Here is a 14069-nt window from a genome sequence, read left to right as displayed (position 1 = left end):
CCTGGCAAATAGAAGGGGAAGAAATGGAGGCAGTGAGAGATTTTACTTTCTTGGGCTCCATGATCACTGCAGATGGTGACAGCAGTCACGAAAATAAAAGACGCCTGCTTCTTGGGAGAAAAGCAATGACAAACCTAGACAGCATCTTAAAAAGCAGAGACATCACCTTGCCAACAAACGTCCGTATAGTTAAAGCTATGGTTTTCCCAGTAGTGACGTATGGAAGTGAGAGCTGGACCATAAAGAAGGCTGATCGCCGAATAATTGATGTTTTTGAATTATGGTGCTGGAGGACGGCAAGAAGATCAAACCTATCCATTCTTAAGGAAATCAGCCCTGAGTGCTCACTGGAAGGACAGATCCTGAAGCTGAGGCTCCAATACTTTGGCCACCTCATGAGAAGAGAAGACTCCATTGAAAAGACCCTGATTATGGAGGGCACAAGGAGAAGGGGACGACGGAGGACGAGATGGTTGGATAGTGTCTTCGAAGCTACCAGCATGAGTTTGACTAAACTGCGGGAGGCAATGGAAGACAGAAGTGCCTAGCGTGCTCTGGTCCATGGGGTCACGAAGAGTCGGACATGACTAAACGACTAAACAACAACAACAATGTGAACATAACCTTTGTGGGCAGATTGGGGTTCATACAAGTGTGGACAAAGGGTTTGGATTTTGACCCATTTCACCAGGTGCCCATTTCTGGCACAGCTATGGGAGCCCATGCTCTTCCCAACAGCAAATATCTATCCCGGTTTCAAAATACGGGTCTAATGGAGGAGTCCCCGATCTTTTTGGGCCCGGGGCATATCTGGAAAATCAGGCACCTCAAAATACCCATTTGACAGAAAAGTTGACAATGTTCAACCCCCCCTCCCAACAGCAGGAAGGCAACCCCTCTGAAGAGCATTAGAAAAGAAACCCATCATTCAAACAAAAATGGGAGGTGTCTGCAAGTGCCACAGAGCCAACAGGTGCCATGTGTGGAATCCCAGTTTTAGAAACAGATGATTTCAAAAGGCTTTAATTTTTGTTGTTGTTGTTTAGTCATTTAGTCGTGTCCGACTCTTCATGACCCCATGGACCAGAGCACGCCAGGCACTCCTGTCTTCCACTGCCTCCTGCAGTTTGGTCAAACTCATGTTGGTAGCTTCGAGAGCACTGTCCAACCATCTCGTCCTCTGTCGTCCCCTTCTCCTTGTGCCCTCCATCTTTCCCAACATCAGGGTCTTTTCCAGGGAGTCTTCTCTTCTCATGAGGTGGCCAAAATATTGGAGTCTAAGCTTCAGGATCTGTCCTTCCAGTGAGCACTCAGAGCTGATTTCCTTCAGAATGGAGAGGTTTGATCTTTCAGTCCATGGGACTCTCAAGAGTCTCCTCCAGCAGCATAAATTCAAAAGCATCCATTCTTCGGCGATCAGCCTTCTTTATGGTCCACCTCTCACTTCCATACATCACTACTGGGAAAACCATAACTTTACATGTATGCATACAACGATGCCTGCTTTCAGCTTCTTTCCTTTTTCACTGCAAACCCAGGTTGGTGGGTTCAACTATGGATAGCTGAGTCAGTAGAGCACGAGATTCTTAATCTCAGGGTCATGTGTTCAAACCCCATGATGGGCAAAAGATTCCTGCACTGCAGGGGGGTTGGACTAGATGACCCTTGCGGTCCGTTCCAATTCTATAATTCTACGTGTGCAGCTGTCAAGACTTTGGTCAGGACAAAAGAGGCAGGGTTATAGGGATAGCTGTGTTTATTTTGTGGTATGTGGGACAAAACAAGGAAGGGGTCACGCTTAAATAACCAGGGGCACAGGTGCAAATAGCTCAAGGAAAGGCAACAAAATGGAACTCCCAAGGGCGGGCAGACACACACACACACACACACACACACACACACACCTATTCAGACATTCAACTGATAGGCATAACAACTGCACTGTCTTTTGTTGGTTTGGGAGGGGAGTGACAATTTGTACATCAGATCCAGTCACATTCTATCCAGAGCCACAAAACTCTGTTCACAGTTCAGCTTCAGGATCAGATGCAGAGTCAGAATAATCTGCAACAAGAGAGGTAGCAAAATGGGATAGGGGGCTTCCTTCAGCCTTTTTGGAGCCCACTTCAGGCCCCGTGAGAGAGTCAAAGGACACTTTCTTCACTGCACTGTCCTGGTCCTGCGTGTTAACGCATGATGTGGGATCTGAAGCCTCACTCTCTTCTTCGGCTGAAGCTCGTTCCCTATCCCTGGATTTCCGACGCACAACACCCAGGTCGTTCATTGCTACGGGTGGCTTTCCAGCTGGGGATTTCACCGAGAGTGCCAGCTTTTTCAGGGTGTCATTGGCTTTGGGGCTTGAGACCTGGGCAGATGAGAACCATGGGCGGTCAACGATCTCACTGCGTTTTTGCTTCTGTTTGTCTTCATAAGCTGGATGGAGAGAGAACAGGTTATCATTACCATTTTTGTTTTTATTTCAAATTATATGTTATTATTTTTATTAATATACTGTTATTAATATATTAATATAATTACCATATTTTCCGCTCCATAGGGCGCACAGGACCATAAGGCGCACCTAGTTTTTAGGGCGGGGGGGAATCAAGAAAAAAAATCTTAACCCCCCCCCCCGCCCAGCCCCAAAGAGCAGCGGACAGGCTTCTGGGGCTGTCAGGGGAAGCCCGGCCGGAGAGGTTGCCCGCAGCTTTGGCAGAAGCCAAGGCAGTGAGTGGGATGGATCCTGCTCGCTCACTTGGATTTGTTTTTAGCCGTGGAACAGGTCGGGGAGCGGCGGCAAGGTTGCGTGCAGCCTTGCCTCCGCTCCCGGAGCTTGCAGGGTTGGTGGGGGAAGCCCGGGTCTGTCCGTCCCCCAGCCCCAGGGACCACACATTTGCTCCATAAGACGCACAGACATTTCCCCTTAGTTTTTAAGAGGGGGAAAAGTGTGTCTTATGGAGCAAAAAATACGATAATATAATTAATATACTATAATTAATATTATAATAATATAATATAATATAATATAATATAATATAATAATATTAAATTTTTACAGAACATACAAGAAACCAAGTTTAAAATGGGTGGGGAATTAGTACAAAGTAAGACACTGCATTGCAAAACAAGCAAGCAAAAAACAAGATACATATAACCAACAGAATTGCATGCTGCATAATAACGATGTCATGGATGCTTTAGCTGAGATTCCTGCATTTCAGGGGGTTGGACTAGATGACCCTTGGTGTTCCTTCCAACTCTACAATTCTATGATTCTCTGCATAATTTGTCCTCTGTGTAAGCCAGCCTCTCCATTGAGAAAGCTGTTGATTGGGGAAAGAACAAACTGGCAAAGTCCCATTTATGTACAATAGAAAAGGGAACCCAGCAGTCAAAATTGTCTCTCTGGGACAATTTGCATCAACCTCTCAGATAATGCCACATTGCATACTGTCAAGCCAATATTTCAACATCAAATCACCTGCCGTTTTCCATTGAAAAGCAATTTCCATGCAAGCTGCTGCGAACAGGAATATTATAAGGGGATTATTACATAACTGAAAATGGTACTGTGTGCATTGCAACAGGAATATCGGAAGCTGTGTTACACCAAATCAGATTATTGGTCCATCTAGCTGACGACAAGTCTTTCCCACCAACTGCAACTTGATCCTGTTTTTTTAACTAAGAGGTGCTGGGGGCGGGGAAATGAGCCTTGGACCTCTTGCCCGTTGAGAATGTGCTCTACCACTGAGCTATGGATAGCTGGCATCTCAGCATCCTCTCCAATGCTACAGGGGATTTTGAAGCATAAAACAATCTGGTGCAGCTATAATGTCTTGAGACCGGTCTGTCTGACAGCCCAGTGCCTGCACCGTTATGAGTATCTTTGTATTGTGGCCCAAGTTCAGTGGTTCTCCAAGCAGGATCTAGGAGTCACCGGAAAGCAGGGAAGGGTGAGTTTCTGACAACTACAGCCGTTGTGGGGCGATGGCAGGTGAGACAAAGTCTGCACATGTGAAAAACGTAAATTATACAATGCACATGACACCACTGTCTCTTGTTTTAGTACATAACGAATACTGTAGCCTAGCAACCTAGCTTGATTGTGAGGGTTTGCCATTTGTTTCTTTTGAAACCTTAGTGAAAGAATCCACCAGGAAAGGAGTCAGATGCTTTGTGCAGCAAGACCTGGAGCTCTAAGGGCTTTGTGGGGGAAGGGGTGTGCAAGGACATGAGTGGGGCAGCAATGTGAGTCTTCTCCTTGAATCCCGATTTCAACAGAAGGTCATCTGTTTTGTGCTGCCAACAATGGTGTTGGGCCTTTGCACAGCACACTTCAGGCTGCAGAAGCCCTACCCCTCCTCCTTGTATCTTCCAGCCCTGCAAAAAAAATTCAACCGCTCAGGCTTCACGTACAGCCAAGGCTCTGGTACTTGAGCAGTGCCGCCAGATGGCGGTCTTCGTCAGACTCTCTCACAAGCGGGATGCTCAGGCTTGCTTTGGACTGCAGGGCGAGATCTTTCTCCACCTCCTCTTGCAGGACTTTCTTTTCTTCCTATGCGTAGGAAAGGGAGAAACAGAGACAAAAAAAAAAAAAGAGAAATCCACATCAGAAAGGAGGTTGGGGTGGGGAAAAACTAAAACACAGGCCAAGGACTAGCAAGACAGGAATAAGCATTTTTAAATCCACTGCATCCAGTTGTCTTGGAGGAGCTTAGTTAATAAATAAAATAAAAATAGGGATACAAACTTTAATCCAGCCGTATAAATATCCTCCTGCCTGGTTAATTAATAAAAAAATAACTCCAGGATACCAGACAGGGAAGCTTTATGGAAGTTCATTCTACAATACAAATTGCATTTCTCCATTGAATAATTCTTGTTCTGCCTATGCTTATTGGATTTGGTATTGCTCATGTTAAAAAATAATTAAAAAAAGAAACCCAAATATCCGTAAAGATAGCACACTAAAATGCAAATGGCTAAGATAAGAATGCAAGTAGGCAAGCTATTAAATTTTTTTACAGAGCAATTCTATACATGTCTATTCAGAAGTAAGTCCCACCCAGTTCAATGGAGCTTACTCCTGAGTAAGTGGGTGTTGCATCACAGGTTGAATCCATTCATTTCTCGTGGGACTTTTTATTATGAAACAATATGCACTTTTATTTAAATTAAATCAATTGATTAGTTGAAAGGCACGTGGTTAAACCTCTAAAAGTTATTATGTGGCTGACAGTCTTAGGTAAATATATTACTAGGAACACAGTTGAAATCTCACCCTGCCTTCATTTGTTCAGGGCCACGGAGAAATTTGTTCTAGGGCCACGAAGAGGAACCCTCCCACCTCAACATCTGCTTACCCTGAATTTCCGGCGAAGGCGGCTGTTGAGTGCAAAGTCATCTTTCCAAGCGCTCTGAGCCTCTTGGATGTTCTGCAGCGTGGGGAGGGCTCGCTGTAGCTTGCTCTGATCCTTTGAGCCATGCTCCAACCGATACATGGCATCGGTCTCCAGCTTCTGTTTCTCCTCGTGGGCTGAGAGGCAGATTCAAACATTAGACCTGGCCAGGCCAGCTGAATCCTTAAACACCCCAACAGCAGGATGGGCATAGCTCCCTAGGCTCACCTGTGGCCACTATCTGCTCATTCGCTTCCACATCCCAGCGCTCTTCCTTGCGCCGGGCACCGCTGACAATGACATAATCACAGTTGGCTGGGTCCGTCTGCATCTCAATGTGGTTGGGGCAAAGGTGACATTTCATACGGAACCTAGAAGGCAAGTTCAGCAAGAAGGGATGGTAAGGGGGATACCAGATGTTGTGGCCATGAATGGAAGATGTTCTGAAAAAGGGCCTCCTACTGTCACACAGAACCCTATACTGACCTTCCACCTTTTCCCCTACCATCCCTGTGTCCCTGTAGGGGGGGGACTTATGTTCTGCATGGTGGTTGGTCCGTGCAACACCTGAGGCAAATCTATTTTCTGGTTCTGCAGTGTTTTAGAGGATGAAAAGCATGCCTCTTTCAAAAGGCCAATGGCTGCTGAGCAAAGCTAAGTCGCTGATTCTAATATGTCTGATTATGATTATTACATTTATTTTTATTGTTTGCGGGTTTTTGGGAAGCCACAGTACAGATAAGGAAGTCTCTTGCTGTGGTTGTGTTTATTTTTTCATGGCTACAAGCAGGAAGCAGAAGATGACTTGAGCAGGGCACCCAGCTAAATGGATAGTGCCACAGAGCTTCTGGTCTCGCCCCATGGCTAGCAGACTTGGACCAATCAGAATGGGTGCAGAGGAGGGCAACAAGGACAATCTGTTACGATATTGAAGCAATGCTGCTGCAAAGTCCTAGCTTGAAAAGTAAACATGATGGGAATGTTGGGACTGCCTGTGAGAAACAGAGGGACAGTCAATTCACAGTGCGAAGCACCGGAATTAGCTCAGAGTGTAATATGAGCTCTTCCGTTTGTTCCTGTCCTGGAAGTGCAGGAAGTGTTTGTTACTAAACTGCTGGAGTTTGAAGAGAGCAGTCATGTTTTTTGTAACGCTGCAAAGACAGAAATAAAAACATGTAAATACAGTGGTGCCCCGCAAGACGAACGCCTCGCAAGACGAAAAACCCGCTAGACGAAAGGGTTTTCCGTTTTGGAGGCGCTTCGCAAAACAAATTTCCCTATGGGCTTGCTTCGCAAGAAGAAACCCCATAGGGAAATCTCCGGGGACCTCTTTTAAATGATGGCGGTGGGGAGCAAGGCCTTTCCCCCCCTCCGGCCTTCAGAAGAGGTCCAGGAAGGCCGGTGGGGGCCGAAAGGCTTTGCTCCCCACCGCCAGCATTTTAAAAGCAGTCTGGGATAGCAGGGAAGCGCTTCCCGCTATCCCGGATGGCTTTTGAAGGCAGGCGGGGGGGAGCAAAGACTTTTCTGACCTCTTCTGAAGGCGGGTGGGGGGCAAAAGTCTTTGCTCCCCCCGCCTGCCTTCAAAAGCCGTCCGGGGGCTTTTAAATCGCCCCGGGACAGTCCCGGGGCGATTTAAAAGCCCCCGGGAAGGCAGGCAGGGGGGACAAAGATTTTCGCCCCCCGCCGGCCTTCAGAAGAGGTCGGGGGACAGACTGTCCCCGGACCTGGTCTGAAGGCGGTTTCCATAGGAACGCATTGATTGATTTTTAATGCATTCCTATGGGAAACCGTGCTTCGCAAGATGAAAAACTCGCAAGACGAAAAGACTTGCGGAACGAATTAATTTCGTCTTGCGAGGCACCACTGTACGTTTCTGTCTATCTCTTTCCCCTGCCAGGGGGGGCAGGAAAGAGGGGTGTGTTCTTCTCACGTTTGAGAAGAATCGCCGATTGAGACCTAGCCTGCGCTTGCTGGGGAATGCAGCCAGGGAGGTCAACAGGGAATCAAGCCGGGTGCCCGGATTGTTGCCAGTTTCTGCTGATATGGGCTTGAATTCCCAACACATTCAGCATTATGAGAAAGAAGTCCACATGAAGAAAGGTCGATGCAGCTAATTACACACTGGTAGTGGACTCTGCCTCACTTGGATGTTTTCTAGCAGGACAACCACTCTGGATTTCCTCCACCAACAGGGGGTTGGACCTACAGGAAAGGCCCCTCCACTCTACGATTCACAAGCAAGCATGTGGAGTTACACAAATCAGACAGTTCGCATGCTGTTTTTCTTGATCTTCCACTGGAAGTGGAGATGGGAAACATGGGTACAGATTACCTAAACACCAGCCAGTTGCCTCTTCCCTTTGCCAGACCTGAACTTCCACTTGATGTGCACACTGCCCAACTCATCCTGGCCAAGAGCACCAGTAAAGACATAAAGAGCCCTCACAGCACCCACCTGTAGATGGGGGTTGTGTAGTAGTTGCCAACCTTCTTCTTCTCAGCATTGTAGCGAACACCTGCAGTCAGCAGAGGGAAGGGTAGAATTTGTACATTCCTGCCTCCGATTTCCTGATCGCTCAACCCCACCCTGGAATCTTATCATTACCAACAATGACTGATTTATTCGTTTTAAACATTTATGCCACACCCTTTGAAAAACCTTTACCTTAATTACCAAAATGGCAGGACAACGAAAGTGTCCCAGATATTTTGACTTCCAGAATCCCTAACCCCCGTTTTATTTACTAGACTAGGAGCTGAGAGCTTGTGGCACTTCAATGCCCAACTCTTATCATAATTGACCATCGGCCATGCTGGCTGAGGCTGATGGCAGTCTAGACATAGTCTAACGACACACAGGTCACAGGTTCTCCATCCCTGATCTACATAGGGGCACATAATCAGAATGCAGCTTCTGTTCCAGCTTCCAGGACTTTTAACTCCTTCTTTTATCTATTAGACCTATCACTCCCATCTTCTCAGTGCCGAGAACAGACCTCAAGAGATATAAAATCCCATTTCTCTTATTCTAACTAGCAACAGTTGACCTTATGACTCCTACTGGCCTCCTGGTGTGCAACCCTTCCTTCTCAGGTTTCTTCCTGACCTACCCTGAAGCACTAGTCCCCAAGAGGTGAGAAGTACTCAATCACACCTAGCAGCAAAAAAGCAAGACAAAACAGGAGGCTTTCAGAAATACCAAATGGAGATCCAACAAACAAGGTTCCTCTTTGCAGTACATAGCTCTTGCAAAATTCCACTACCTTCAAACAAGCCCCTCTCACCACATTCAAGCTCCTATTAGCTGTCTATGTATCTAAGGGATGGCCTCAACACCAGCCACCTTCCACACTTACCCATGCCAATGTGGTTCTGGCAGCCGTCACACCAGATATTATAAGGCATCTCAAACCTAGGAAAGAACAGCCAAGGGACATTCACTATAGGCAGCAGAAGCACCTGATGGTTTCAGCTAGAAGGAAAGCAAGCCCTGTTTGATGTCCACATGCAACTTGGCTAGCACAGAGCTGGTCCTCCTCTAATGTGCAGGCCCCAGACCGTTTCCTATGCCCCCCTACAAAGAGCACCACGTAATAAGGACTCAACTCTAAGGTGCCCTGGCATGCTAAGGATTGCATCTAAGTGTCCTTACCTGATGATGAGGATACCCTGGGAGAGTTTACGGGCCCTTTCCCGTAGTGGATGGCTGTTGCGGTACTTATTAAGGGAGCCATGCTGCAAAAAATGAGAAGAGAAGATGCTCAACTTGTTATATACAAAGTCCAGTGTCAGTCATGACTCTATGGCCTTCGTCCGATGACAATTTATGTACCCCTATGACACTGTCCATTCCTGGGAAAACCAGGATTTTTTAGACTGACCTGCACTTAGGCAGGAATAACCAGATGCACAAATATAAGATGTGAAAAGGATATAGGGGTCTTAGCAGACAACAAGCTTAACATGAGTCAACAGTGTGATGCAGCAGCTAAAAAAAACATGTAAAAAATGGTCCTGTTCTAAGATTAATTATCACTTTCGTATGGTCTTTTATCACATTTTATTTTTATCCTTTGTTCTTATTCAAGTTTTCCATTTGTCAACAGAAAAATAATTCTGCAGAAATCTAATTGCTTTTTTAGAAATACATTCTTCATTTTACATTGAACATATTACTACCATCTCAATGCTTATTTATGAAGCAGGTAGGAGTAGTAAATTACATTGGGTTGTATCATACCTAGAGTAGACCTGGTGTGGGGAACAGGATTCCAGTGAGGCCAGATCTCCCGAACATGTGAGAGCCTTAACCACTCTCACATGCAGACAAGACCATGCAATGGAGGCAGGTCTACTCAGTTGAAGGCAGCACTCAGAAAACCTGGCTTGCAGACTTGTGCCTGTTTCAGCTCCAGGCAATTCAAAAACTGATTCCTTGCTATAACTACTAGGTACACAAACCCCCTCCCCATGGAACTTATCTTGCCAAAGTCCAACATTTGTTAATTCATTGAAACACAAAAAACAAAAATCCACACAACTTGAAGCGCTGAACTTCCCTCGGAACCCCCAATTGCTCTCTTACCTTAGCTGGATCAAAATCGGGTGGGTAATACTTATTGACTCCTTTTCTTTCCCCCTGTAAATAACCAATGACAGCATTAGACTCCTGTTGCTCAATAACACCTCAAGCAATTAAATGTGTATGAAAACTCTGCAAATACAAGCAGGTGTGGGTTTTTTGGGGGGGGGATGCAGGTGTTTTGAAGTGGACCCTGTATACTAGTTTTGCCTGCTTGCTTCCTTCTAGCACAGATCCCCTTCTGCTCAGCTCAAAGGGTCACTTACGGGAAGGTGGACATCAGGTAAGAGTCACAGCATGGCCAAAGTTCCAATAAGCAAAGCAGTTGGCTCATTTCTTCCCAACATTGCAGAAGAACACAAAGAGAACCCTCTCCTTTGTCGGACTCAAAGTCTCTTTGGACCAGCACCCTGCTGACCAACCAGATGCCTATGGGGGTGCATGGGATTCCGCAAGTTGTGCATGAAGGTTAACAGATTTACCACATTGTCTTCCTGCCCCCCGGCAACTGGTATACAGAGTTGTCCTATCCACTAACATGGAGGTTCCATTTAGCTATCATAATAGCTAAGCCACCCTTTTAGCAAAGCCCCCTCCCACCGCCACTGCCCCATTTCAGTGGCCTTATCCAAGCAGTCACGTTGTTCAAGCAACAGCTGTTGGTTCAGGACAGTTGTCACTTGATGACAGTCCACACATAGGCACCTTGGAAATGTCAGGAGCCATCTAAGCCAGGCCAACACCAGCTGTTCCATCAGTATACCTGCAGGTGTGTGTGTGTGTGTGTGTGTGTGTGTGTGTGTAGGAATACACAGGGGTGCCATTGTGTCCAAATACTCAAACTTAACAGCGGCTCCATAGAAACACAGCCTTATGCAGACCCAAGGTGCTAGCAGGGAAGTTGCAGCCAGATGTGAACCAGGCCCCATTGGTAATTATTGAATTTAAACTTCTGTTTTGTTGACCAAAAGACCAGTGTATGGAGAGCTACCACAGGACATAAGCTTCAAGTTACCCTTGCAGTTAAGGACCAGTTCACATTTAACAGCAGAACCCATGGGGTCGGGGAGAAGCAAGCAAGGCAGCAGCATCATGTCAGAATGGGACGGCGGCAAGAAGGAACCCTTGAAACAGCCCAAGAAGCAAGTAAAGGAAATGGATGAGGAAGACAAAGCATTCAAGCAAAAACAAAAGTAGGAGCAAAAGAAAGTCATTGAGCTGAAGGCAGAAGCAGTTGGCAAGGGACCACTTACAGGAGGTGGGATTAAGAAATCTGGTAAGAAGTAGCAGATTGATGAGACTACAGGGCAAGAAAAGCATTCACTCTCATTGGATGGATGGATTTCCAGGCTGACGTTGTGCGAAACATTTATGTGAGCACCTTTGTACATTTTGTTCAAACAAAGTAATTGGCCTTTTTTGGGTTAAAAGCAAGCAAAACAAACAAACAAACACAAACAAACAAACAAACACAGCAGCACCCGTCCCAGGAGCACACATGGCCATACATAAGTGTGTAGTCGGGTCAGCCTCCTACAGAAGCATGTTTGTGTGAGCTGGTGTCTCTATGGGAGGCTAGATACATGCTGCTGAAAAACACACAACTGCAGCATCTCATGAAAGTGTAGTGCTTACCCTGTTGAATTTCAAGCACTGTGTTTGTGGGGAAACAACCTTGTGGGTGTGCTACAAAACACCCCATGTACTCACCATGATGAAAGAAGTCTAGCTGAACAGCTGGAATAGCCTAAGAGAAGAGCAGGAGAAAGTTATTCCTAGGATATTCCCAGAGAGGAGAAACACAAGCAGCATCACTCTTTGGAGAGCCCAAAGCAGCAGCCACCTACTCTCAAGCTCCAGAACCTGCTTTTGATGCTAGAACTTCTGCCCTATAATGTGCAGAAAGTCACAGCCTCTGAAAGCAGGGCTAGAGAAACCTGGCTTCTGTCAAAGGGCACATTTCCTCCTGGGTACTATCGGGGGCACATGCCAGCGTGAGGGGGCAGATCCCAAAGTGGGAAGGGTACCCTCTTTGTTCTCTTTAACACCCCATTTTCTCCATGTCCAGTAGTAACAGTGTGCCTCTGAGTGTGTGCAAAGTGCCTTTCTCTGCTAAGCACTTCTAGGCCACATTTGTCTTGCCAAGGCTGATTGCTTTTTCAGAAATAAACCACTGGCTATAACGTAGGCTATATGTGGGAGCACACCATCAAAGAGTCCTGCCATGGTATTACAACACGCCTCTCTCTCTTTTTCTTAAGAAAGTGCTTATAAATATTTCTTAACCACAGACTGTTGCCGCCTGGGCCTGGCAAAGTGCTGAAACACTGAAATACATCTTGAGCGGGCATATTATGCTGCTTCGAGGGTGGCCGGGATTCCTCTTTCTCCTTCTTTTTCTAAACCATCAAGCAGTATATTATAAAACGTTAGGAAATAAACCCACGCAGAGACATGCACAGAGATACAGGTCTTGAGGCGACCACAAAAGGGTGCCCCCTTCCCTGCCAGGGAAGAAGGGGCAAGGGAAGATCTCTATCGGGGGAAACAACGCGAAATAAAGATCTCCATCGGAGATCTGCTGCCCCTGGGGATCCTGCCGCCTGAGGCCGTCGCCTCACCTTGCCTCAGGGGTGGGCCGGCTCTGTCAGGACCTCGCTCAAAGGGCCTGCCAACAGGTGAGGGGGGTCCCCCACTTTCACCCACACGCCCGTTTCTGTGCCAGGTATGCTTTTAATCTGGTTTTCTCTGCAAGCCGCCTCGAGTCCCAGTCAGAAAAAGGCGGGGTATAATAATAATAATAATAATAATAATAATAATAATAATAATAATAAATAATAATAATAAATAATAAATAATAATAAATAATAAATAAATAATAATAATAATAATAATAATAATAATAATAATAATAATAATAATAATAATAATAATAATGGGATCTGCCGCCCCGTGCCCGGCCCTTCTCGGCGCTCCTGAGGCTCTAGGGCGCCGGGGGCAGCGGGCGGCCGAACCCCCCACCGACCTCGCCGCCGCTCCGGCTTCCTTCTCCCGCCGCCTGCTCCGCCTCCTCCGGGCTGCCTCATCAGCGCGCGCCCGGCGCCGGATCCTGCCCTCTTTCCCGGGGAGGAGCCTGCCTGCCAGGCCGGCTTCCTTTCCCCTCCCCAAGTACCGGAGGCTGAGGGCGAGAGGCCGGCCTGGGGACGAGAGGGGGCTCTCCTTCCAAACGGGCTGTCGCCCGCTCCCCTGCGCTGGCGGAGCTTCCTGAGCCGGGCCTCCGCCGCCCAAGCCCCACGGCAAGCCGCCCGCCTTGGAACTGTCCGCGTTGGGAAATGCAAAATCCGTTTCCCCTCCAGTTCTTTCTTGCGAATGGAGCCCAGGAAGCTCTTCTCTCTCCGGCCGCCGGGAGAGATCTGAGGCGAGCCGAGGGGCTTGTTCGAGGTGCTGCCGGCTTCTCCGGCTGCCAGCACTGGAGACAAAAGACACTCCTCTTCGTGCTGCAGATTTCTCTGCAAATGCACCTTTTCTTCTGCCTTTTCCTGGTATTTTTATTGCTTGCTACAGTTCTCTGCAAAACAGACATTCTGCAAATGCAGACCACTAGGTTTCATAGGTAGTGCACAGAAACACAGCATTTTGTGCATATAGTATCTGAAGGAGTGCAGAAACCAAGAAGCTTTCTCGTGGGATTATCTGTGTTTCTATAGACCAACCTGGAAGCTACTGCCTCTGCTTGAATCCAAGGATATTGGTTCTCTCGCCTCCAAAATAAAAATGATGCTGTTTTTAAATCAGAGTTCCTCAAGTACCAGAATTGGTCTTCCTGACTCCAGCTTCCGGTTCAGCTCCAGACATGCTCAGAATTATCAGAGTGGCTTGGCAGCCAATCCTTCTTCCCTGGGAACTCCGGGAATTGTAGTTCTAGGTTTCCTAACAATTCTCAGCACCCTGAACAAACTACAGTTCACAGGTTGCTTTGGGAGAAGCCATGCCTGCTCAAAGTGTTGTGTGTTACTGCTTTACATATTTTGGGCAGGTGGGACCTCACTTTAATTTGTGCTATTAATTCTAAAACATTTTTTATC

The 14069-nt window shown here is 46.9% G+C and overlaps 1 protein-coding gene and 1 pseudogene across 5 annotated transcripts; one reads left to right on the top strand and one right to left on the bottom strand.

Annotated features, from left to right (window-relative positions):
• Positions 1-1738: 1738 nt before the first annotated feature.
• On the bottom strand, positions 1739-13174 carry YJU2B (YJU2 splicing factor homolog B). Of its 4 annotated transcripts, none has more exons than XM_081894597.1 (10): positions 13157-13174; positions 11695-11731; positions 9988-10041; positions 9055-9137; positions 8759-8814; positions 7858-7918; positions 5631-5773; positions 5367-5539; positions 4420-4558; positions 1739-2433 (listed from the first exon to the last, which is right to left on the bottom strand). In XM_081894597.1, exons 2-10 carry the CDS (start codon positions 11695-11697, stop codon positions 2024-2026), a joined length of 1122 nt encoding a protein of 373 aa, XP_081750723.1. In that variant the 5' UTR covers positions 11698-11731; positions 13157-13174; the 3' UTR covers positions 1739-2023. The 4 variants fall into 4 exon arrangements, with proteins under 4 accessions (XP_081750723.1, XP_081750720.1, XP_081750722.1 ...); XM_081894594.1 differs by lacking the exon at positions 13157-13174 and adding an exon at positions 13010-13124; XM_081894596.1 differs by lacking the exon at positions 13157-13174 and adding an exon at positions 12606-12770.
• Positions 10048-11687, top strand: LOC309360295 (translation machinery-associated protein 7 pseudogene; annotated as a pseudogene). The gene has a single exon. The product of its transcript is annotated as a translation machinery-associated protein 7 pseudogene (transcript).
• Positions 13175-14069: the final 895 nt, after the last annotated feature.

The sequence above is a fragment of the Podarcis melisellensis genome, assembly GCF_964234715.1.
Source record: "Podarcis melisellensis genome assembly, chromosome: 17".
NCBI lineage: Eukaryota > Metazoa > Chordata > Lepidosauria > Squamata > Lacertidae > Podarcis > Podarcis melisellensis.
This window is presented reverse-complemented; position numbering and strand designations above follow the sequence as displayed.

Excerpts from the sequence above, each read along its gene's own strand:
- YJU2B (XM_081894597.1), bottom strand. Across the intron at positions 5,774-7,857 it reads TACACAACCCCCATCTACAG|GTTCCGTATGAAATGTCACC; the intron begins GTGGGTGCTGTG and ends CTTGCCTTCTAG. Across the intron at positions 4,559-5,366 it reads GCCTTCGCCGGAAATTCAGG|GAAGAAAAGAAAGTCCTGCA; the intron begins GTAAGCAGATGT and ends TCCTACGCATAG.